The sequence below is a fragment of the Rana temporaria genome, chromosome 6 (assembly GCF_905171775.1).
Source record: "Rana temporaria chromosome 6, aRanTem1.1, whole genome shotgun sequence".
Lineage (NCBI taxonomy): Eukaryota > Metazoa > Chordata > Amphibia > Anura > Ranidae > Rana > Rana temporaria.
In genome coordinates, this window is record NC_053494.1 from 137,964,014 (window position 1) to 137,990,909 (window position 26,896).

General features: G+C 45.0%; 1 protein-coding gene across 1 annotated transcript in view; it reads left to right on the plus strand.

The window, feature by feature from the left end:
• UNC80 (unc-80 homolog, NALCN channel complex subunit) overlaps positions 1–22,065 on the plus strand; it is a 238,742-nt gene extending 216,677 nt beyond the window's left edge. The window contains exons 63-64 of the mRNA XM_040357443.1: positions 3,857–4,053; positions 21,224–22,065. Of these exons, the coding sequence (XP_040213377.1) occupies positions 3,857–4,053; positions 21,224–21,490 (464 nt within the window). The 3' untranslated portion in view covers positions 21,491–22,065. The remainder of the gene's footprint in view (positions 1–3,856; positions 4,054–21,223) is intronic.
• Positions 22,066–26,896: the final 4,831 nt, after the last annotated feature.

Here is a 26,896-nt window from a genome sequence, read left to right on the forward strand (position 1 = left end):
AACCTGACCTGTTGGGGGGGCCTGAGGACTGGAATTGAGAAACACTGCTGTAAGGGAACCTACCAATATCATACTATAAGCTTGAGTGTGGTAGTGTACCTAGTGGAACCCAACCTTTCAACCAATGGATATTTTATTAGGTTTCATGAAGTCTTTGCCAAACCTCTGGCTGCTGTCTGGTTTAGGGATGATCTCTATGCGACTTTGCCACTTGCTATTAAAAGACCCAAAGGACTAATATTCTCTGTACTGCTTAGCTTTTCTCAGAGTTTCAGATTTTAGGGCATTGGAGTACATTGAATTCATTGTCATGTTCAAGAAACCACTTTGAGATGATATATGATTTGTGACATGGTACATTGTCCTGCTGGAAGTAGCCATCAGAAGATCGTTACACCGTAGTCATAAAGGAATGGACATGGTCAGCAACAATACTCAGGTAGGCTGTGGCGTTTAAATGATGCTCAGTTGGTACTAAGGGGCCCAAAGTGTGCCCACACCATTTTACCACCAGCCTGAACCTTTGATACAAGGCGGGATGGATCCATGCTTTTCTGTTGTTTACAGTCTCAGTCCCTAGTTGTGCAGCAAGAGGCTTGGCAATAAGGGACATTGGCTTATGCAAACCTCCCAACTTTCTGAAATGGGAAAGATGGACACTCTTTAGCACAAAGTGTGAAGGCAAAGGACATACCCCCTGTCATATTCCTATTTACGTGAATCATGAAGAACTAGTAAGGAAAAAATAATTGACTAAACACATAAGTGCTATTTTCATCGCTATATTTACCTTATGCTTTTTTAATTATGATGTAATAATAAAAATGTTTAGGTGAATGGTTTAGTTTAGTTTAGTGTAACACTTTTGCAGTTAACCCCTTCCCAACCAGCCACTGCAGTTGTACTGCGGCAGGTTGGCTCCCCTGGGCGAACCGACGTAACTGAACGTCGGTTCGCCTCTTGACCACTATGGGGCGCGCGCCTGTGGCACGGCGCCAGAGCCGATGCGAGTGCTCGGCGGGCGCGATGATCGCCGGGCACCAGTGATCGCTCTTGACAGAGCGAGAACCAGGATCTGTGTGTGTATCTCGGTGGGACCTCCAAATGTAGTGGTACACCCGTAAGAGCTGCTAATAGACTCTGTACACCCCATTGGTTACCTCGACACTGCAAATCCTCTCTTACCTCTGACACCTTGGGTTCTATTATGTCACCATCTGTGATAGTAAATAGAGACTCACAATATATTAACAAAGCAAGTCAGATATGTTTACTGAGATGACAAACAAAAAGAAATGCATAAGTACTTCAACTTCAGCTTAATAATGAGTATGCTCCCTTATCTTATCATGCATGAATAGTAATATAAACACACTACAGAGACCTATGTGAACAGGTGAGAAGAAAAGTAAACACCTGGCGCTTTATCTCACGTGTCAGGTCTCTCTCTTCTGCCCCCTCCACACACAGACCAGCAACACTGTAAAATATTAACACACAATGTGACCCAATAATATCTTATAGGGTGGCTCCCTGTGACAGTTCAATGCAATTTATGCAAATAGACAGAGGAAGTAGTGAACAGAAAGGGGAAAAGGGTATTGTTCCTTAAGTTCCAGATATCTTCTGCTAGCCTGTTTCCTTAGTTGTAAAAGAGAATAGTAATCCAATGTGTAAGATGCAGCGAGAATGAGCTAAGCTGTGATTTATCCAAAGAGAATGGTGTATCTTCCTCCTTTAATGTGATCCTAAGGATGTCCTCAAATCTAATTATAAGAAACAGTAATGTGCAGGGATTTTTTTCAGGGGGAACTCAGTTCCACCACCTCTGGTTTAGACCCTTTGGTGCCTGCTCACCACAATCACTTGTAAACACAGAAGTCTGGTTTCTGTGTTTACAAGTGACAGCTCTGCACTCTGTGTGTAACCCCCCTGAACTCTGCACTCAGTGTGTAATGCAATCCTGGTATTTAATGCCCCTTTAAGACCCTTCTACTGTTTGTGAAATCTAAACAGGGTCGTGGTTGAGTTCCTGCACCTATTTTCTGAGAAAAAAAGCTCTGGTAATGTGTATTGAACAGATGCATCTGCTGTTTGTGGCCTGTATAGCAGTAGGTTTTACTTCTGTGGAACTACAAGTACCACCAGCCAGTCTGTGTAAGTTTTATTCAGCAATACTGTACTCATCTATCACAAGGGCTATGCCCGCTCACCACTACGTACGTCAGATGGATGGATCAGATGAGGAGAAGGTTCCAGCTGGAATTCTCTGTCTCTGTATCTTTGTTCTGTAAAGATGGCGGCGCCGCGCTACGCTGCAGCTCACTGGAAACTGGATTGCAGGTACCTCTAAATGATTTATGAACACACGCCGGTCCGCTGCACAGAAGTAGCGATGCTGTCCTCAGAGATCCCTCTGGGTCTAGCTGTCCGGCTCCCCGCTGTGTAGGCTGCAAATTCGTCAGCACTCCCGGTCGCACAGACCTCCTGCTGGCAGGGTCAGAATGGCATCTAGAAACAGCGATCTAGGCCATCCCAGTCCTTTTTATTTCCTCTCCCAGCAGGCCCACAGCATTCTGTTACCTGTAGTCCAGATTAGTCCTGCTGGTAGGGTCACTTCCTCATTTCAAACTACATGTTCTATGATGCTTTGCTCTGAGTCCTCAACAGGCAGAACAAACACACAAACCAGAGTCCAGCATGCACTAGAGGGAGCCAAACCCATAATAAGAATACAAAAAATTGTCCCTTAACTTGTAGCACAGTAGCTGACCTTGGCTTAATATATATAACTATATATATATATATATATATATATATATATATATATATATATATATATATATATATGTGTGTGTGTGTGTGTGTATTTATAGGTAATGAAATGAGTGGGGTATTGTTCGAGAGTAGTGCTTCCCAGTGAGTTCAGTCCACTGCGGAAATACTGCTTCAGGGCTTTTTGGTCCACTTTTATATATGATAGAAAGTAAAACTTTAACAGAACAAAGGAATTACAACCATAAATATAAAATACAAGCAAAAAATTATCCTTTAGCCTCGTGGCTTGCTTTCTCAGCCCCACTGCTCACCTGCATGCCCCTGGCTGCACCCTTGCAGCCTCACAACTCCTGTGGAGGATGGGGCCCTGAACTGCTGTCAGGCCTTCGAATATAAGGGCTTTGCACACCGGCAAAACATGGACACAAGGCTAGAGGCTTCTTCCCCTCAAAACTCTTCAGTGTCTGGATTTCAGACCTTGAACCATAAATTACAAAACCAAAAAAATAAATGTTTTCTCTGCTCAGATGTGGTGCCCCTCATTTTGCATTCATGAGAAGCCTGCATGGTCTTTAATCCTACAAATACAGTGGCAGGGCTTAGCACGGTCACAATATACGGTATACAAAAACACATTATGCTGTTTCTCCTTTCTACCCTTCTAACATCTCCCAGTGCTATCTTGTTTTACATAGTGGCAAATTGTAATTTATACTCCAGAGATGAAACTTGAACAGTGTCATCCTCATAAACACTTTTGGGCTTTCTAATTCAATTTGTCTCTGAAAAAAAAAACACATAAGCAAGAAGTATTCCTAATCTCTATATTATGTCCTATATTAGATGAAATAATTAAACAAGGAGAAACTTGCTAATACTTTAAGCACACCATGTTTGATAGTTGTGTTAGTATCCCTTCACGTATGGGGGATCATTTGAAACCTGGGCACCTACATTCTATTTGCCTATTTTTCTCTACTCGAGTATCCTGTGTTTAACAGCCGGAATAGACTAACATATTCATTTGTAGTACTCTGTGTTCTCACAGATCAATTTAAATCTTTTATTTTCTTTACAGCAGATCAGAAGAGATCTGTAACCTTTACTGAAACACAGCCTCAGCCCTCCACATCTCATGCTGAGGTGCCCCCCATCGCTCCACGCTCCGGCTGCAGCCCTGCACCATCCATCAAACAGACATCTGCAGAGAGCCCTGTACTCACCTCGTCTCCATCCATCACTGTAGCTGACCTTCACAGCCAGACTGACAGCCAGGTAACACCACTAAAAGGTTAGAGCATGTGTATCTCACTTTCCTCTAATGGTCAATTAAGCTCATTATAGATGGGTTGGCACTTTTAAATGCATTCCTATGGGCTGCCATAGACGGAGCAAATTTCTTTCCTGCAACCACAGACATTGTTGACAGGGGAAACCCTCCCATCGAGCCACTGTGTTCTCCTGGCGGGGGGCAGGGGAAGCTGTCTCTGCCGGGATAACATAGTAATTATTGCTAGTGTCTATAACAGCTGCTAGTCTAATCGCATGTAAAATCTGGCAGGCTGGTTGTACCCAAGTTGATTCAGCCTGCCCATACATGGTTCGAATCTCGGCCGGTTCCTGCTGAATTTGAACCGTCTATGGCCGGCGTGGTGAATATTTGATCTGCCAGTGCATCCTCTCCATGGTGCATTGAATATATGAAGGTGAGCAAATCAGACCTTTATGTCAGGTGTTGCAATGTATGGGTGATATAAACAATGGGTATAGAAAATAATTGCCCCCCCCCCTTTAAATAATCACATTTTGTGCTTTGCAGCCTGAAATGAAGACACACGCAGTTTTTGTTTTATCCAGCTGTATTTACTAGTGCAACTTATAACATCCAAGTGAAAGATTTAATACCAACATTGAGCTGGAAAAAGGATCCCCCCCTTTTGTCAGTATTTTGTTGAATCGCCTTTAATTTCAGCCTTTAGTCTGTTGGAATATGTCTCTACTAACTTTGCACATCTAGGCTTTGCAATATTTGTCCACTCTTCTTTGCAGAACTGCTCAAGTTCTGTGTTAAATTTGATGGTGACCATTTGTTGACTGCAGCCTTCAAGTCATTCCACAGATTTTCAATGTGGTTTAATTCTGGGCTCTGACGAAGCCATGCAAGGACATTACCCCTTTCTCCTTCAGCCACTGTGTGGTCATTTTTGCTGTGTGCTTTAGGTCATCGTCATGTTGGAACGTAAACCTTCTTCCCATTGACAACTTTCTGACAGAGGGCAGCAGATTTTCCTCAAGAATTTGACGCTATTTTGCCCCATCCATTTTTCTTCTATCCTGACAAGTGCTCCAGTCCCTGCTGCAGAGAAACACCCCTATAAGAGGATATTGTCACCTCCATGCTTTACAGTAGGAATTGTGTTATTTGGATGGTGAGCTGTATTAGATTTTCGCCAGACATATCTGTCAGGATCAGCAGCTAAGACCACCAGACATGTAGCTACACAAGGGAACTGAGACCAAAGTATTTATCGTTAAAGTGATATTTATTTACAGTGAAAACACACCAATAAACATTCACAGCAATCAGTGAGAACATAAACCACTCCAGCAAACAAGAACAAAAATAACTAATGAACCTAACTGCTATCTATATACAATATCTACAACAGAAGGGACAAAGGCAACAGGGATGCAAGGAAGGGGACACGACTGGGTACAAGGGCATGGAACAAGGCAGAGGGGTACAGGACGGATCAGGACACTGGAAGGTTCAGGAAAGTTATCAGGCACAAGCTGGTAGCAAGGAGGCAAGCAGGCAGGATAGTGATGCCCTGGGGGAAGGAAGGAGCAGCCTTAAATATCCACCTGGCAGTTGGAGCCAGGTGTGGTTGATCAGAGCCTGCTGGCTTCTGGGAGACACTTGCTGGTGGACACTGGAACTGCAGCCATCTGCAAAGTGAACCCCAGTGCCACCAGCAGGTGAACTCAACCCTGACAATATTGTTTGGTGTTGAGGCCAAATCATTCAATTGCATGAACAACATTGAATTTTAAAAACGTTGCTAATCAAATGTAAATACTGGCCTACTTGGAATGGTCATTTCAGTTAAACCACTTTCATGATTCTTCAAGCAGAAATACGGTTTTGGTTAACCTGGGAAAAAAAACTATGACGGCACCGTTGGAGATTAGAAATATTATCTATATAATCGTGCAAAATAAAATGTGTCATTTTTATGGGGATTACTAAACAGCTCTAACCATTTCACTTGTCTATAGGCGAGCAAATGCATAACCCATCCAGATTCCCTTTTGTTTGTACTGAGACCTATAATTTTGTATTTCTAATTAAGTGCTTGAGGAATATCTGCCAAATTTCATGAAACATGTAACTGTTTTTTGTACAGTGGAACTGGCAAATGGCCTGCTGCAAAGTTAGTGGCCTTATAAGAACTGAAAAGAATGTTTGCATAGAAACATTACTCCCAGCCACTCCTATATCCACAGCAACTAGACTTACAAATGTTTACTGTGATAATATAAACTGGGAGGGAAGCAAAATAATGAATTGATTAAAAGAACAAAACACATTTATTAAATAATATATGGAAATAACAATTATGTACAGTAACCCTGGACATAAATTAGAAATAGGGGTTAACAAAATAACAAAAATACAGTACGTTACAAATAATTCCTAAAATAGATTAAAAGGTCAAATAGGTATCTGACATTTTTGACAGTCCCAAAGGTAAAACAAAGTATCATTGACCTTGCTGACTGACTATGCAGAGTACTAATCAACCTAGTGGTCAATATTTACAGCATAAATTCAAGTGCATCTCTAGCCAAAACCTTTTGGGGCAGATCCACAAAGATCTGCACAGGCGCAGCGTATCTAAGATACGCTACGCCGCCGTAACTTACTTGGCTTTGTTTTAAATCCACAACAAATTCCCGCCGTAAGTTACGGCGGCGTAGTGTATCTCTCGCGGCCTAAGGGCGCAGAATTCAAATGCGGCGGGTAGGGGGCGTGTTTCATTTAAATGAAGCGCGTCCCCGCGCCGAATGAACTGCGCATGCGCCGTCCCTAAAATTTCCCGAAGTGCATTGCGCTAAATGACGTCGCAAGGACGTCATTGGTTTTGACGTGAACGTAAATGACGTCCAGCCCCATTCACGGACGACTTATGCAAACAACTTAAAATTTTCAAAATTAGACGCGGGAGCGACGGCCATACTTAACATTGAGTACGCCACCAGATAGCAGCTTTAACTATACGCCGGAAAAAGCCGAACGGAAACGACGTAAAAGAATGCGACGGCCGCTCGTACGTTCGTGGATCGTCGGAAATAGCTAATTTGCATACTCAACGCAGATTACGACGTGAACGCCACCCAGCGGAAGCCGGAAAATTGCATCTTAGATCCGACGGCGTACTAAGGCGTACGCCTGTCGGATCTAACACAGATGCCGTCGGATCTTGTTTGGTGGATACCAAAACAAAGATACGACGCTCAAAATTTGAAATTACGCGGCGTATCAACAATAATTTCTTTGAGGATCTGCCCCTTTTAGTTTTGTCTAACTCCTGCCAACAGGTTTTTTTTTTGTTTTATTTTGAATAGAGTGGCAAGTCTGACATGTTTTTATTTCTGCCTTTGAATCCTTTGGGAAGATTTCCCCTCACTTCTTGTCCCTGTGATATCCTTTAAAAAATAAGGGGTGCAATAAATAGTCATTAGGACAGGGAAGCACTGACAGCAACAAAAAATTTGGCCAAATCAGCCGGAGATATAATCTGTTGATCCAACAACCCCTTATGACATAATCCATGGCCACGGGAATTATTTTAGCAAAAAAATGGTCTGGGCAAGACGCAAAGTAAAATATATATCGCATCCTTACGATAAGCGTATTTTTAAATCTTTTATGGAGTTTCAAAAGACTATGGTATCCAACATACTGCACAGATATTTACAATTGCGTCACTCCCATATGTTTACTCCCATAGTAGGGCCTAACGTGACTCAAGTTGCAGATGCAAAAAAAAAAAGTTCTTGTGCCTCAGGCCCTGTACACACGATCGGACAAAACCGATGAAAACGGACTGAAGTTCAGTTTCATCGGTCCAAACCGACCGTGTGTGGGCCCCATCGGTCCGTTATCCTTTGGTCGAAAAATTTAGAACTTGCTTTAAAATTGAACCAATGGACTCCTAAACCAACGGTTAGTACGCAAAAGCATCGGTTCAAAACCATGCTCAGAATCAAGTCGACGCATGCTTGGAAGCATTGAACTTAATTTTTCTCAGCACATTGTTGTGTTTTACGTCACCGCGTTGGACTTGATCGTTTTTTTAACTGATGGTGTGTAGGCACATCAGACCATCAGTCAGCTTCATCGGTTAACCGATGAGAACGGTCCTTCGGACCATTCTCATCGGATTGACCGACCGTGTGTACGCGGCCATAGACTGCAATGTTAAATCACAAAGGTTTGCAAGTTGCAAGTAAATCGCAAGCAAGTCACAAGACTTTGGGATCGCAGCAGTGGGACCGTTTCAAGTGTTCGGCAGCGGACCACCACATTGATGGAAGCCAGGGCCAGGTTTGCAACCTATGCGGCCTTGGTAGTTCCACCCCATATATCCGGTTTAGAATTGGTAAACTCCCCTCTCTTAGGCCCCGTACACACGACCCGATCGATCCGCTGAAACTGGTCCGATGGACCAGTTTCAGCGGACAGATCCGGTCGTGTGTAGGCCCGACCGGACAATTGTCCGGCGGATCGGACAGTTTCCAGCGGACAAAAATTTCTTAGCATGCTAAGAAATCTGTCCGCTGGAAACCTGTCCATCGGACGTGTTCGGTCATCTGTACAGACTCACCGGACACGTCCGACCGACCGCCATCCCTCACATGCGTCGTACTGATTCGACGCATGCGTGGAAGCTTTGAACTTCCAGGGCCGCCCGCCCGACGATGACGCAGCGACGGCGCGGCCACGTCCCCGCGTATTGTTTACGCGCGGACTTCTGTCTGATGGTGTGTACAACCATCAGACAGAAATCTCCGGGCGGACATGTCCGCTGAAAACGGTCCGGCGGACCGTTTTCAGCGGACTGTCCGTCCGTGTGTACGAGGCCTTAAGTGCACTAAATGTCCTTATGACAGTGGCACAGTTGATCATATGATCTGGAAATGTTTGGCTATTCTTTCTGGTCCACAGTTACAGACTTTATAAGTTCACTCCTTAAACTTCATAACATATACAACCCTTCTAGATGTTTTTTGGGTTACTAAGAGGATTCTGATACCCCTACTAGTACGAAACTTCTTTTAAGTTTGTTACTATTTTTAGAAAACATATAGCAATTCAGTGGAAATAACATATTCCCCGTACAATACTGTATCACAATGGTTCAGGATGGTTAGCCAAATTATACCTAGGTATAAATTAACGCATGACACATTTGACAAAATTTAGTTTCCCTGGCTGCAATTGCAATATACAATACTGCTTGATTAATTTCTTAATGTGTATACACTATATTTCCAAAAGTATTGGGATGCCTGCCTTTACACGCACATGAAATTTAATGGCATTCCAGTCTTAAGCTTCGTACACACGCACGGTTTTCTCAGCAAGAAAACTGCTGGCAGAGCTTTCTTGCCGAGTAAACCATGCGTGTGTACGAGGCTTTGAGGTTTCTCGTCGAGAAAACTGCCCAGAATCTAGACGAGAAAAATAGAGAACCTGCCCTCTATTTTCTCGTTGTGATTCTCGACAGTGTTTTCCTGCCGAGAAACCCGAGCGTCTGTATACTTACCTGCCTCCATGAAAACCCACGCATGCTCGAAATGACTTTGACGCATGGGCGGTAGCTTCCAAGGCATAGGTAGGGTGAAGCAAGATGGCGGCGACGGCATCGAATGTGACGAGCGCATGCTCGTCGTAGTCGATGACGTCACTGCGTTCGTGCCATTCTAAAGAACGGCGTTTTTTTTTAATCGTACTTCTGTACACTCGGCAAGAAAATCTTGCCAGGAATCTCGTCAGGAAACAAAAACAATGTTTTTCTCCTGACGAGAATCCCGGCCGTGTGTACAGGGCTTCAGTCCGTAGGGTTCAATATTGAGTTGGCTCATCCTTTGCAGCTATAACAGATTCAACTCTTAGGCCTCGTACAGACGAGCGGACATGACCGACATGCTAAGAAACATTTGTCCGCTGGAAACCTGTCCGCTCGGCCGGAAAATTGTCCGGTCGGCCCTACACACGACCGAACATTTCTGCGGAAACTGGTCCGTGGACCAGTTTCAGCAGACATGTTCGGTCGTGTGTACGAGGCCTTAAGGGAAGGCTGTCCACAAGGTTTTGGAGTGTGTCTATGGAAATGTTTGACCATTCTTCCAGAAGCCCATTTGTGAGGTCAGGCACTAATGTGGACGAGAAGACCTGGCTCACATTCTCCACTCAAATTTATCCCAAATGTGTTCTATTGGGTTGAGGTCAGGACTCAACTGCACAGTCATGTTGGAACAGAAAGGAACCATCCCCAAACTGTAGCCCACAAAGTTGGAATTACTTCTGGATAAATGTGTTTTTTGTGTGTTAGTTCTGTATACGAATGCAATATTTTGGGGTTTTCAAAGCATTACGTGGTCTGCTGATTCATAAAGTCTTCTTGTGGATAGAACTGTATTGCTCTGGTATTGATGTGAAAAATCATGTATATAACTAGGCTACAGTAATTCAACTGTGCATCCATAAAAGTTTAGAAACTGGTTGACCCCTTTGGATTGTGGAACATTGTTGCACTCCATCGTGGAAATGTGCAGATTTGTTTTTGTTTTTGAGCAGGTGAAAGATTGTAACCTCAGTTTTATTCCTTGCTTTCTATTAACATAAACATTTCTCTAAGGAAATCTCTCCAACAGGGAAGGGTAAGACAATGGGGATAAGGTAGAACTTTTGTAAATCTTTTTATTGCTTTCTGTGTATGCTTTGGAGATTTTTCTTCACTTCCTGTTTGTGTGATAATGTTGTCACTGGAAGAAGTATCCCAGTGTCATTGTTGTCAATGGGAGAGGAGGTGAATGCAAAGCTTACCATGAGCCCACAGGTAAAAATAAAAATCCTAAAGGATAGGCAAACAAAAATTAAAGTTAGGCCCCATGCACACTAGGCGTTAAAAAAACAAAAACAAGCTGCAAAGCCAGTACAAATGCCGGGGAAAAGCGGCTGTAAAAATACACTTTTAGTAGTGTTTTGCATTGGCGTTAATGCGCATTAAGTAGCATTACAATTTAGCAGCGTTTCTCTGCCCTCTTCTATTTTCTATTCCCAAATCCAATTACTACAGCTTAAAAATGCTTGACGCTGCTTAACGCTGTATACAGCGTTAACACGCATTTAGCTACGTTTAGTGTTTTTACAGTTTAACACTGCTGCTCCAGAACGCCCTGGCCCTGGGTTTTTTTTACAGCTTGAAAAAGCCTATGCCCCTTACAGCCCCTAAAAGCTCATGTGTGCATGGATACATAGAATAACATGGAGAGGCATTTTTAAGCTGAAAAAAAAAAACATCTGACACAACTAAAAGCGTCAGTAAAATGCTCTCTGTGCATGAGGCCTTAGGACGGCCATGCACGGTTCAAATCTCAGCCTGCTCAGCAGGAACCGGACAAGATTCAAAACACTTGGTCGGCAGGCTGAATGTACCAAGTTGATTGATCAACTTGGGTACAACCAGACTGCCAGATTTGCTTACGATTATCGCAAACTAGTGCTATAGCTGCTAGCTACAATCATTGTCTGGGACGGCAGGTTGTAACAAAATGTACAGTTTAACTAAAACCTGTCAAAGTTGCAAAATTTTGCTTAGATTTTTAGATTTGTTTTACCCTTAGGATCCTTTCACACTTGTGCGACTTGGGACTGCAAAGATGCATGACAAGTCGTACCCCATGATTTCCATTCATATCTGTGTGTCTTCACAGCCCCTGCACTTTGAAGTTGCAACTTTGCAACTGGTCCAACTTAGATGCGACTTGATGACCATAGACCTCAAGATTACACAGGCATTGCTTTAAGTCGTGTCAAAATTGCATCAAAAATTGCGGTAAAAATTACGGCAACGTCTTTCAAGTCGCACAAGTGTGAAAGGAGCCTAAGATGTGAAGGGGTTAAGCTATCTATAGACATGAGGTGACAGTCACCCAGTACAAAGTTTCAGCTGGATTGCCTGATCGTTTTATATGTATGGGGCCAGATCCACAAAAGAGATACGCCGACTTAACTCGATTTTTCTAATTTTACACGGCGTGTATCATTGCGCCCGATCCTCAAAACGAGAAGCGCCTGAAATTCCGGCTTTTCCGTCCTACCTAAAAAAAATTACACCGGCGCATTCTCGTGCGCAAATTACGCTAGGCACGCCGCTTTATTTGATAGGCAAAGATGCAAATGAGGGAGATAGGGCGATCCACAGAATTAAGTGTGTGCGCCGTAGATTACGCCCTGTGCGCACCTGTTAGCTTCCTGGTGGGAATTTACACTTTATAAAAGCAGCCCTAATTTTACACATGCCGTCTGAATGTCTGCTGAAGCAACACCATTCAGGAAGAGCTCAGCACACACACGTTCAGGACTAAAATCTCTCTGCCAAAATGCCAGGACCATCAATGATACTAGCTGCATTAGTGTCTATAGAGGCACAAAGAAGGAGGAGGGCACAGAGGAGGAGGAGGAGGGCACAGGAGAGGGTATACCGCCCACGCCAAGATTTGTTTGGCATGCCTGCTTCTGAAGTATTCCGCAACTACAGATTTACCCGTGAGGCCATCCTGGAATTAACAACAATACTTCAGGATGATCTTACCAGCCCAACCCAACGCTCCCATGCACTGCAGCCACTCACCAAAGTACTGGCAACTTTGCATTTTCTTGCCACTGGCTCATTCCAACGCACAAGTGGAGGCGTGGCTGGGATGGCACAATCCTCCATCAGCAGGTGTGTGCACCAAGTGGTCCCTGCAATCCTGCGGCGCATGGGAAATCAGTTTCAAAAACCCACCCAGGAGGATCAGCGTTTAAAGACCATGACAGACTTTTATCACATTGCCAGATTTCCACGCACCATCGGGGCCATTGATTGTACCCATGTGGCACTACAACCACCCCATGATACTGAGCACATGTTCCGGAATCGTAAAGGCTGGCATTCCATCAATGTGCAAGTCATCGTAGATGCCCATGGCCTCATCTGGCACGTCTGTGCTAAATTTCCGGGATCCTGCCATGATAGTTATATTTACCGGCAGACCCAGATCTCAAGAGATTTGGACCAGAACATGTATGGAGACAGCTGGCTGATTGGTGAGTGACATGTGTGTCAGGTATGTCCCCCCCATGATGCTCACATCACAAGGGGCACATGCATGACTAATATCCTCCTGTCTTTTCCCTTACAGGTGACTCAGGATATGCCTTGGGACCTCATCTAATGACCCCATTCAGGAACCCCCAAACCCCAGGAGAGCAACGCTACAACCAGGCGCACATACGAACCCGGGGAGTGGTTGAACGGACCTTTGGGCTTATGAAGTCCCGCTTCAGATGCCTGGATAAGTCTGGGGGTACACTGCTGTATTCCCCTGACTTTGTGTGCCAAATAATTGGGGCATGTTGTATACTCCACAACTTTGCCCTCAGAAGGGGACTGCATATTGACTTATGTGATGACCTGACCCCTGACCCAGGCAATACTCCCCCAACCAACTCTACCCGGTCTGCTGAGGGCACAGCAGCCAGGAGACGCCTTGCAGAAGGCATTTTTTCCCAGTAAACGTACATGATTAATGTCACAATAAGAATGTATCTTTTCCCTGTAAATGCACATCAATAAAGTCACAATGATAATGCATGAATGCACACCACTGTGGTTCCTAGCACAGACACATCACATGCACATCGAATTGGATTAGATCCAAGTCCCCCCCCCTTTGGGACTTGGGAGCAGTAACGCCACGCCACGGCTCCAATTATGTCACTGTGCATTCATACACCATTCAGGAACCTGGGATTGCACTTCTCCCTGGTCCTGGGGATCCCTTCTCCACCAAAACTGAGGGTGACACCCTTAATTTCTCAGGAATGCCACCCCCCCACATTCACACATCATTCACACACATAAATCAAATCATAAGTACAGAAGACCAAATTAAATAATAAAAAAAAAAAAATGCATAAACAAAAAAACAAAAGTATCCCAGCAAATTAATTAGCGGCGGCGATTGCTACGCCTTGGCAGGGGCAGGGGCACGGCCACGGCCACGGCCACGCCGTCGCGGAGGATGTCCATTGGGGGGGGGGTGAGCTGGGGAAGGAGGAGCCTCCTGGGGGGGTTGAGCTGGGGAAGGAGGAGCCTCCTGGGGGGGGTGAGCTGGGGAAGGAGGAGCCTCCTGGGGGGGGTGAGCTGGGGAAGGAGGAGCCTCCTGGGGGGGGTGAGCTGGGGAAGGAGGAGCCTCCTGGGGGGGGTGAGCTGGGGAAGGAGGAGCCGCCCCTGCTGGCCTGCCCTCCATGGCCCCTGCAATGCGAGTGAGACAGGCAGTGAGGGCAGCCGCATTGGCCTGGCCAGACCTTGTATTGTCCTGCACAGCCTGGGTCAGGGCACTCAGCTCATGGGCCACGCGCGTTGTGGCGGTCTGTATGTCGTTCAAACATGTAATGACCGCCGTTGAGTTGGTGGCCACATCACCGAGTGCCTCCATCATTTCACCCTGGCTGTGCTCCATCTGCGTAAGTTTTTCCAGTATTTTTCCAAGAGTGCGGGTCTGCCGGGCATTGTCCTTCACCACACTGGCCGACAGACGCTCGCCCACAGCCACGGTCTCCTGGGTTGGCCCCCTGGCTGCCGCTGAGTCTTGCGGGCCTGGAGGAGGGGAGAGAGTGACCCTGGTGACTGGAGGCCTGTTGGGGGAGAAGTGGGAGGGGCTACCCCTGATGGTGGCCTGACTGGTGCCAGCCTCAGGGGAAGACTCAAAGGTCATCATATCAGTGGCCAGGAGGACTTCCCGGCCAATCTGCATATTTTCCTCCTCCTCCCCCTCATCATCCTCCTCCCACTCATCCTCCTCCCCCTCAACCTCCTCATGAGTGGAGGTTTGGCCAATCCCCTCCCCTGGGGAATCCTGCCCTTCTTGGGACTCATCATCAGCCTGTCTTGGGGGTGGTGCTGCAGCCTGGCCCGATGGGCCTGCAACCTCCTGGCCTGCAACCTCCTGGCGTGTAACCTCCTGGCGTGTAACCTCCTGGCCATCTGTGGAGGACACAAAACAATCACATGTTTGAGGAACCACACACTTGGCACATCTTCCCTTCCCCCACCCACACATGCTAATCAACAGAGAATAAACAAAAAAACCTACCTGTCCTCCTAGGAACATCTGACGTATAGCCAGGCAGGCCCACCACCTGCTGTGGGTGGAAACACTGGGCCACTGCCCATTCCTCCTCCGTCAGTCTGACTGGGCAGGGTCCCCCTCCTCCAGTGCCCCTGGTATGGGCGTCGATCCTTGCCATCTTATTCCGGACGACGCTTCTCAGATCATTTATTTTTTTCTGTATGCCAGCGGGGGTCCTAGTCTCCCCCCCCCCCCCCCCCGCCGCATTGATCTGGTCGGTGATTTTTTTTATAAGCTGCCTCCTCCTGGCCGGGGTGGTGTTCTGGCTCTCAGGGCCATGCAGAAATCGCCCATATTTCACAATGCCCCGAGCAAGAATTTTCTTCTCTCCCAGGGTGAAATTAAGCTTCCTGCGTTTGGGGGGCATCACATACACCACCCAGCAACAACAAACACACCCGACAAACAATCTACAATACACACCCAAAAACCTGACAAAAATATATACCACAAAAAACTAACCAAAATCTAAACACACAAGGACACAGCTAATAGTAATTCAAAAACAAACACGCACCAACAAACAAACAAAAAACAAACACCAAAAAACAAACACCAAAAAACAATCAGCAAAAACAATAACAAACAAAATAAATAAAGACACTTCTCAAAAACAAACAACAACTAGACTCTCCAACTCCTCAAACACTTTTCTCACAAACACAACTTACCAACACACAAACAAACAGAGCAGAAGCAAATTGCTCATGGAAGGGGAACAATGGGATATACTTTTGCAAGGGAAGTGTGTGTGTGTGGTGCTTTTTACACACAGGGCGATCCTCAAACTAAGTACACTTGGCCTTTTACCTATCTCACTGATTGCGCCGAGACCAGTTCTGCACATGCCCAGTGAGGTCCCGATTCGTGCGCGCATGCGCAGTATGGCCGGCGCCTCATTTGCATGGGGTCACGGCTCATTACAATGAAGCACGCCCACTTCCTTCCCACTTGCAAAAACCCCGCCTTACGCCTCTGAATTTAAGTTACGCTGGCGCAAATTTAGACGCAAATGCGCTGTGGATACGGCACTTACGACACCAACTTAGGGCAACGTAACTTAAATGACATAAGTTAGGACAAACTAAATTTGCACCGCTGGTTGAGGATCTGGCCCACGGTTCCCAAACCTAACTGCTACATGACCACTGATAGAGGAAAGAAATCAGATGGGCAGGTTGGAAAGTAAGTCCAAGCGTTCCCTGCAATGATAAGTGGTGGCAGTAGCATTGGTAGTACAGTTCTTCTCCCTTCTCTGTAGCAACAACCATGGAATTGAACAGAGCCATGCTATCAAATTTGTGAAATCACCAGCTGCCTACATACAGCTGAATGCATGTCTTTAAACATCCTTAGCTGGCAATAAACATTGTAACCAGATGTTCAGCAAGGTCCAGTTTCTCCACTAAGTTGGAAGTGCTGTAGTTGTACAAGTTCTCCTATTTAGGGTCATGGAGGATGAATGAAAGCCAATAAATCTTTAAACCTTCCAAATAATTTTGAACTCCAGGTAAGTTTACGCAAGGCTGTTGTGCACTGCCCAAACAGATTATGGACGTCACCTAATCTGACAAAAAAAAAAACAACTGGGCCCCTTAGTCTGGCACAAGATGCACCAGGATTAGTGGGAAGATCTCTCCTAGAGACATTGACAACTGTGTTACCAGTACAGTATTAATTATCAGCAGACAAATTACAGATTAAAGATATTATTGAAATAAAATTACTTAACAATGATCAATAATTCATAAATGTGAATATGAACGGTGGTGTGCTATAAGACTAGATGGCATTCATAAGCTTTTTTTAGTACATCCCATCACAAAAAAAAAAAGAAACCTCATGCCTTGTACACACGATCGGTTTTCCCAGCGGTAAAAAGTCCGCCGGGAAAACCCGAAAACCTGCTCAGTAGCGTTTTCCCCTTAGGCCCCGTACACACGACCGAGTTTCTCGGCAGAATTCAGCCAGAAACTCGGTCGGAGCTGGATTCTGCCGAGAAACTCGGTCGTGTGTACACTTTTCAGCGAGGAAACCGTCGAGGAACTCGTCGGGCCGAAAAGAGAACATGTTCTCTATTTTCTCGTTAGTCAATGGGAAAAGTCGGCCCGCCGAGTTCCTCGGCGGCTTCCACACTGAACTCGACGAGGAACTCGATGTGTTTGGCACGTCGAGTTCCTCGTCGTGTGTACGGGGCCTAACACACGGCCCGGTTTCCCGACAGGAAAACTGCCATGAGAGCTTTGGTCAGGAAACCCGGCCGTGTGTATGCTCCACTGCAGGTTTTTCCCATAGGGAAACTGCAGGCTTAAAAACCGCCGGGAACATGTTCTCTTTTTTCCTGCTGGGATTCCCGGTGGTTTTCCTGTCGGGAAAACTGCGATGGAGCATACACATGGCCGGGATTCCCGGCCAAAAGCTCTCTTGGCAGTTTTACTGCCAGGAAAACTGGTTGTGTGTATGAGGCATCAGATGAAAATAAATTGAGATTTAATATATAAAAAACACAAAGTTTCAAGTCCTTGCTATTTTCTTTGAAGAGTGTATCTTTCTGGGCCTGTAAACAATATAGCTGCCTACACACACAACCCCTGGATCAAAGATAAAGATAAAAGCGTCTTTTAAGACTCTTGTCTGGCTAAATATAGTAGTTTAAATTAGGCTTGTTTGTCTGATATGGTGCCAAAAACTGCTGGGTGCTTTTAGTTTGCAGTAGTAATTGCAGGATTTTGTTACAGAAATAAACAAATTTTGAATGTAAGCTAATAAAATCTCTACAGACATTAGGATACGTTTTCTGTGACATGCTTGTTGATATTTCAATAGTATGCAAACATAATTTACTTGTGACATATATCAGGAAAGCATCAGATTCATTTATTTTTTCCTAACAAAACAAATGTAAACAGCAATATTGCATTATTGTTTACAATGCAATTTTTATTAAGGGAAACAATGGAACATCTGCCCAAAAGCGGTTATTATAAAATATCAGCTACCCCAGAGGTACGATGGGCCAGATTCACAAAGAATTCTGTTACGCTGCGGCGGCGTAACGTATCCCATTTATGTTACACTGCCGCAAGTTTACAGCGTAAGTGCTTGATTCACAAAGCACTTACCTGTAAACTTGCGGCGGCGTAGCGTAAATCCGCTCAGCGCAAGCCAGCCTAATTCAAATGGGGCGGGCACCATTTAAATTAGGCACGTTCCCGCACCGAACGTACTGCGCATGCTCCGTCTGTAAAATTACTCGACGTGCATTGCGCTAAATGATGTCGCAAGGACGTCATTGGTTTCGACGTAAATGGCGTCCAGCGCCATTCACGAACGACTTACGCAAACGACGTGAATTTTCAAATTTTGACGCGGGAACGAAGGCCATACTTAACATTGGCTAGACCACCTAGAGGGCAGCCTTAGTTTTATGCGGCGTATCTCGACGGAAACAATGTAAATTTAGAGCGACGGGTAAAGCGTACGTTCGTGAATCGCCGTAACTAGTAATTTGCATATTCTACGCCGACCGCAATGGAATCGTCACCTAGCGGCCGGCCTATAATTTCAGCCTAAGATTCGACGGTGTAAGTCAATTACACCTGTCGGATCTTAGTGAGAACTATGCGTAACCTGATTCTATGAATCAGGCGCATAGTTACGGATCACAGAGATACGACGGCGTATCAGGAGATACGCCGTCGTATCTCTTTTGTGAATCTGGCCCATTGTTTTTATTGATTTGGCCAGTTCATATATTTGAAATGTGAAAAGGAGCAATTAAGTACAACCATTGGGTAGCAAGGCAAAGCAGGTGGCAGAACCAGAGTAAAAATATATTTTAGCATTTACAAATTAAAGAACAACACAAAATTTAAAACGTTTAAACAATACCGGTATTTTAATTTTCATTTTTCTTTCTTACCCTGTCTAATTTTTTCTTTTTTTTTTTTCCTCTTTTGGTTTTATTATTTCTTTGCCACACTTTCCAGTTACAATTCTGCCAAGAACGAAGAGGCCCTTATAGTTGCAGTCATTGCTGCTCATAATGTTTTACATGTTGGTAAGAGTCCCGCTGTGGGCGATAGCCATTTGGTTGACTCTTTCCCCAAGCATACTTGTGACTGTTCGCAGATTGTAACAACCCATGTTGTTTTTTCTTCGTTATGTTAAACTACCAATAAATATATTTTCAACTCTAAACAATACAGGTATATATATATATATATATATATATATATATATATATATATATATATATATATATATATACATATCTATATATATATATCAGCAAAGTAACAGCTAAGGGGAGATTGGGAGATAGAATGAATAAGAATTAGCTAATGAAAATAGAAAACATATCAAATGTTTAAACTAGGTAAATTAGGTAAAAAAAATAAGGTAATTTTGAAATTGATGGCAGCAATACATCTCAAAAACGTTGAGACAGGGCCATGTTTACAATGGTGTAGCAATCCCTCTTCTTTTAACAATACTCTGTAAACATCTGGGAACTGAGGAGACACATTGCTGGAGTTTTTCGAGAGAAATGTTGTCCCATTCTTGCCTAATATAGGATTCTAACTGCTCAACAGTCCTGTTTCACATTTGTCATAGTTTTCAAGATGCGCCATATATAATTTAGATTGGTAAAAGGTCTAGACTGCAGGCAGGTCAGTTAAGCACCTAGACTCTCCTACTATAAAGCCATTTTGTTGTTATAGATGCAGTATGCGGTTTACTATTCTCCTGTTGAAATATTCAGGGCCTTCCCTGAAAAAATACATCATCTGGATGGGAGAATATGCTGCTCTAAAAACCTGGATATATTTTTCAGAATTTATGGCGTCTTTCCAGATGTGCAAGCCGCCATTCACTATGCACCCTCATAGCATCATAGATGCAGGTTTAAAGTGAGTGCTGGTAACAAACCAGAAGGTCCCTCTCCTCTTTAGTTCCAGAGGACTCAGCGCCCATGGTTGCCAAAAAGAATTTCAGATTTTTATTCATCTGACCACAGTACACTTTTGGACTTTGCAAGAGAGTATTGAGCCAGAGATGATGGCAGCGTGTAGGCAGGTGCAGTTTACTTTCTCAGCAGGTGGTGCTTAGCTGTAGTGGCACTGTTACTGGAGAGGAACGAGGTTCCTTTGTGTTTTCCTGGGTCACTGAGGAAGCTATCTTGGTGGATGCTGCGGCCCCATGTTAGTTAAGCAGCCATCTTGGGTCAGTCAGACCGCTTTTGGGGCCCTGGTTCCTAGGTATTGGGGAACTTTGGCGAGTGGATAGAATAGGGACAGGTACCCCGTCTGTGAGTAACAGTGTCAGTGTTAGGGAAGGAAGGTAAGCATAGGGCCTCATCTCTTCCTACCGACTCCTAAATGGGTTTCCAGCGGGAATCTACTTTGTCACACTACTGAACTGTGAGTGTCCCCAGCTGGGTGGCTGTCCCACTGAGCTTGTTGTGACCTGTTGCTAAAGCTGAAACTTGCTGATGACAGATGCCACAGAGCCAGTCCAGGCTCAGGAAGGATCGCAACCATATGGTTGGGATCTGTCCACATGCCTGGACCGGCACCCGGCTCAGCCTCTCAGCAAGCTGCCGAGATCCTGAGCCAGCCGCTTCTGCCCCCTCCAGAGTCCAGTGCTCCAGTGAGCACAGGTGGGCAGATAAGAGAGCCAGTGACTGACAGTGACTCTGAGAACCGAGCACTGGTTCTCAGTGTTAGAGATGGCGGGGGACAGATGCAGCATTGGACCGATGCTGCATCCACCTAGGTAAGTATGAGTAAAAACAAAAAACATTCCCATACTTGTCTTTTAACTTTTTGGTTTTTATATATCCTTAAAGGTAACTGCAAAATAGTAAAGGTTACTTGTTCCTCTTTGTCTGTATTACATATTGCTGATAAAACATATTATTGTGCGACGACTTGCTTGTACTAAATAACTGTCATCTGAATTTGTATTTCAGAGAAGGGGCCACTTCCTGGTGAAGCAGGACTCAGAATCCAGTCGGGGAGCAGCAGCCCCATTTCTCCACAGCTCACCAACCTCCCATCTTTCGGATCCTGAAGACTTTGCTGGCCTGGAAACTAGTAGCCTTCTTCAGTACACAGATACTATTCTTCATATCAGTGAGGACAATGGCACGGAGAACCCGCTAGTGTCAGGACACTTTAATTTCACACAGATCGAGCTGGGGGAGACAGATATTGACTTGGATGAATCTCATGTTTAGATTTGAGATCTAGTCAGCTGCTCAAGTTCTGTTATTTTTGGTTTTGTTCTCACCCATGCCTGTAGAATCTGTGTACAGTCCTTGTACTCCCTCCTTTGTAATGCAGTCTTGTTTGCTCTGGAGGGTGTGCATACATATGCTGCTGATTTGACCTTGCTGCTTTTCTTTAGGAAAAAATAGTTTGATATTATTAATTAAGGTTTATAGGTGGATATGGCAGTGTGATTGCTGTACTTTTATATTTGCCACACATTGACCACAATTTGATCTGCAGTTGATTACATTTCATTATACATATATACTTAATGACACAGAGACCATGGCTTGCAAGACTTTTGTGCAATGTATAATAAAACATGTAATCAACATAGAAACAGAATTCCTCATGTAAAAGCTTACCAAAGCATCCTATTGGTTTTGTGAACTGGAGGTTCAATTAGGAACACATTTCATGGACCCACCAAAAGACATGATCTGGGTCAAATTTCTACATTTATGATCCAGGGGCCAGATTCATGTACCTGCGCTGCGGCGTAACGTAACTCATTTACGTTACACCGCTGCAACCTTTCAGTGCAAGTGCTTGATTCACAAAGCACTTGCCTGTAAACTTGCGGCAGCGTAACCTAAATCTGTAAGCTTTAGAGCCCGCCTAATTCAAATGGGGCGTGTGTCATTTAAATTAGGCGCGCTCCTGCGCCGAACGTTCTGCGCATGCTCCGTGTGAAAATTTCCCGCCCTGCTTTGCGCGAAATGACGGCGCCCCGACGTGTTTTTTGAACAGCGACGTGCGTTACGTCCTTTCGTATTCCCGGACGTCTTACACAAAAAAAAAAATTTAAATTTGACGCGGGAACGACGGCCATACTTTAACATGGATGGTCTAATTTTACACCATCTAAATAGCACTCGTAACTTTACGACGGGAAAAGCCGACTAGCGACGACGTAAGAGAATGCGACGAACGCGCGTACCTTCGTGGATCGCCGTAAACAGCTAATTTGCATACCCGACGCAGGAAAACAACGCAAACTCCACCCAGCGGCCCCTGGAGAATTACACCTACGATCCGAAGGCGTACGAAGCCGTACGCCTGTCGGATCTATGCCAAAAGCCGTCGTATCTTGGTTTGATACGATGCGGCAAATTTGAAAATACGCCGGAGTATCAGTAGATACGCCGGCGTATTTCTGCTGTGAATCTGGCCCCCTGTTCTTTGGAAACAGCATAGGAATCATTTGAATGAGGAAACAGCTCAGTTGCCACTGTAACTATGCTGTAAAGTAACACAGAGTTTGTTCTACAACCCCTTGTATCATGCCACTTGTTTCAGTTGTCCTCCTTACTGGAATAGAAATGCATAGTTGCAACAATAATCTATAATATCTCACTACGTGTTCTTTTAACACTATTACTTTACAACTTAAAAGAGAAGTATGGCCAAAGCAATGTTGTCTATGGGTCAAAGGAGTGCACTTAGTTCTGCACTCCTGTGACCCATGAGCACAAAACAACAAATAAAGGAGTGCTCCCAGCCCTATGGAAGTCAATAGAGCCACAAACCCAGGAATAGATAAAAAGTATGACGTGCAGGAGTGCCCAGACTGATACTGTACAACTGCGGAGCCAGTGGAGAGGAGAAACACATAAACCCAAAAGCTTAAAGATGACACATGGTCCCCAACCCAACAGTAGATGACACCACCCAGAATTCTCAAGATAGTGGGAGAAGTGTGTGGATTATGGTCATCTGGATCACTGAGATGGTGTGTCCGCTGGAGGTCACGTATCCAGGAACCAGATGTACTGTCATACACCTTTACGTAAGATCTCCTGATGGTCAGCTGATGAGGGCAAGCTGGAAGTCTTGGAGAGCACTCAAACCATGTTAAACCAAAGGAAAGAAGCTGGTCACCATGATATTTTGGGGGCTTGCCCCTCGTTTAGATCATGTCACTCCTGCTGTTGGCTGACATCATAGAGCTGGTCCAGGCTCTGCTGGGATACCAACAATAATTTTCTGGTCTGCCCAGATGCCTGACTGGTAGCTGGTTCATCCTCTCAGCTAGCTGCTCCTGTCCCCTCCACAGCCCAGCACCCTAGTGAGCACTGGAGGGATAGAGCACAGAGCAGTGACTGACAGTCACTAGTCTCTGCTTACTGAAGTCCAAGAAGTAGACTAGAAGATGTTATTGGCAGTAACAAAGCATTGAGGATAAATGTGAAAGTCACATCTCTGGAGGCTATTTAGCTTTGTACAAGTATCTAGTTGGAGAGACCTTCCTAACTAACTCTGCACTGTTTTTTGATGAGTCAACCCCCCCCCCCCCTCCCCACCAGAACATGCCAATCAGCAGACCTTTTTCAGTCCTGCCCCTTGGACAGAAGCTGGCAGATGCCTTCCGATATTCGGGCCTTTACACAACTGTAAATGAGCTAGAGATGTGATTAAACCCACTTTAATGCTAGGTTGGGCATCTCTAAGGCAGCTTTGCAGAGAGTGTTCCGTAAATATAAAAGGATAGCTCTGCCAAATTAGCAAGTTTACTTCAAGATAGATGAAAATAGATGAGGAGATGATGGGCATGGACAGAAGCTATCTTTGCTTACTTCATGAAGGAGCAATAATATGAAGAAAGGAGACCAACTAGGGGCATTTGTGAGGACAAACAGAAAAAGGTCAGATCAAAAAACATGATCATCTACTGTCTATATGGGTAGCTTTTGGCTAGAGGTTGTTGAAGCAGAGATGGAGCAGCAGCATCAGATTGATGTGAGTCTCTATTACAAGAGAGGTAATAGTAAGGGATGGGGTAAACAGCATACAAAAGACCAGTAGTTACATTTCTGCCATATCCATCTGTATGAACCCTGAGCCTCTGACCCATGCAGGACCAAAAAATGCAACTAAAAACCAACTCCAGGCACTTAGTTTCAACGTTCTGTGTGAATGTGAATGTTTTGGTAAATTCACCTTGTTCATCTTTTTCTACACCAGCCATAGCACAGGCTTACTGCGATAAATGCTGGCTTTCTGTGATGTACATGTGACACATATCAGCCTGAGCACATTATTAGCATAGTGTATAGGTGGCAGCTCCTTTTGCTGTGACACCGGGAACCCGTGCAGCTTTGCACAGTGATTGAGGCCTTACATGTGACCTACTAACTAGAAAGTGTATGTGCTAATCCAATTTACTATTGAGCAGTCAGTTTCCACTGTTCTGTTATCTTTCCTTTTGTAGTGGCTGGTGGGGTTACCTGACAAGTCATTCTTATGTATTTTTATGTGATATGGGATGCTTTAGTAAGCAGAGGTTTCTTGCTTGGCATTCCACAGTAACACACAGTGATGCTTATGTCACCATTTATATTGACTCATTTCAAGGGGATCTGTCATGAGAGAAATATGAGAGCTGCCACTGGTGACTTTCTTTCTGTGGCTGTCATGCTGATTCTCTAGGCCCAGGTCAAGTCAATGATGGGAACAAGTTTATAGTTTGGGAGATTCCACTTCACTTGCTGCATTTCCAGATCAGGAGCTATACAGTTTCTGGCAAGCTGTCATGTTTCTATTTTAACTGGTAACTTTTCAGAGGTACTAATGGCTGATTTGTGGAAATGATGCCCAAGAATGCATAATAGTTGCTTATACTGTTTTCACACACATGTCCAAGGAGATCGCTAGGGAAATGTCTAACTATTTGAATTAGGGAAGTTAAGTATTATATTAATAACACAGGCAGCTTCATCATTCTCTGTTGAAAACATACAGTTCAGATAGTGTTCTTCTTTAGGCCCCTTTGACACAGGCGGACTGATCGGACAAGTTTTTTAGGCAGACTCGATTGGACCTTCTACTGCCCTCTATGGAGCGGCAGATGTAAGTGGATATGTTTCCGTTTACATCCGCCAACATCCGATCCTATTCACTAAAAACTAGTGGATGGGGAATCAGTTTACATCCGACTGCCTATAGAGGAAAGCAAACTGTATCCGTGTCCGCTCTGCATCAGTGGAGCAGACACAGACCAGTCATCCGCCTACTTAGCGGGGATGAGTGGAGAGATCCCTACTGAGCAGGCGGACCTGTTGGCAGGCTTCACCAGTGTGAAAGAGCCCTTAAAGTTAATGTACATGGTTTGCTAAAAAGTATATAGATCTAGGTCCCTCTTCAGCAGGTCAGTACTTATTTTGTCTGACATCTGTTGATTCCCACGATGTATAAAGCCCAGGCAGTAAAAAACTAGTGCTGGGCTGCTGGTGCACTGACATCCCACAAACTTGAGTGGGACATACCTGTACAGCAGGAAGCCACAGTCGTCAGATAAGGCATATACAGATCTTCGAGGGGACCAAGATCTATGTAGGAAAGGGGGCCAGGATGCAGTTGCCACCCCCAGGCAGAAGGGCAGAGGCAACTCCTCACCCTTAGTAGTCATCTCAACATTTGCTTCTCCAGCCAGCAGATGGCTCGTCTAAACAGCCTGGACACTAGGGACACCATGCACCCACCTTAGGTGACTTCAGCTTGGCCAGTCTTATGCCCCTTCCCACCTACCCCCTCCTCTCCAGCTGCCTGCATGTATTTACAGTCTAGGGCCTCCTGCTCAGCCAAAGCCCCGACTAGTGCCATAGGAAAAAGAAGCGTTGTGTATAGTGGGGCCAGTGGTATAGCGCTGTATGGTGGGGCGGAGGAGCTGTGTATATAGTGTACAGAAGGGAGGAAGAGAGAGAGAGAAGTGTGTACAGGAGAAAAAGAGAGTGGAATGTGTATAATGTACATGAGAGAGGGAGAGGAGCGTGTATAGTCTACAGGAGGGAGTGAGAGGAGTGTGTATAGTCTACAGGAGGGAGAGAGAGAGGCCTGAGGACCCAATCTTCTGCCCCATTGACCACATGCTCTGCCCTACTGGCCCTATCCTCTGCCCTGTTAAGCTCATCCTGTGCCCTGCTGACCCCATCCCCTGCCCCACTGACCCCATTTTCTGCCCTACTGACCCCTGTCCTATACCCCACTCACACCGTCCTATATCCCACTGACCCCGTCCTATGTCCTGCTGACCCTGTCCTCTGCTCCACTAACCAAATATGTGGCACTTGGATGAATCATGTCTCAGGGTCTGTTGAGGAAGCCACAGCTGTTCATTGTGAACGGCTGCAGTTTCCTCATCAGACCCTGCAACAAAAACAGTATCCGTGGCTGGGGTGGGACACATTTAGATGGGGGGGGCACCTGATTTTAGTCTTTCCTAGGTCAGCACAAAACCAAAATACACCACTTATGACTCCTAGACCTCTGATAAACCTTTGGGGAAGCTGAAAATCACTTTAATGGTGAGGAGGTGCAGTGATGTTATGATCTCCACCCCATCCAGACAGAGAACACCTTGTATTAATTGAAAG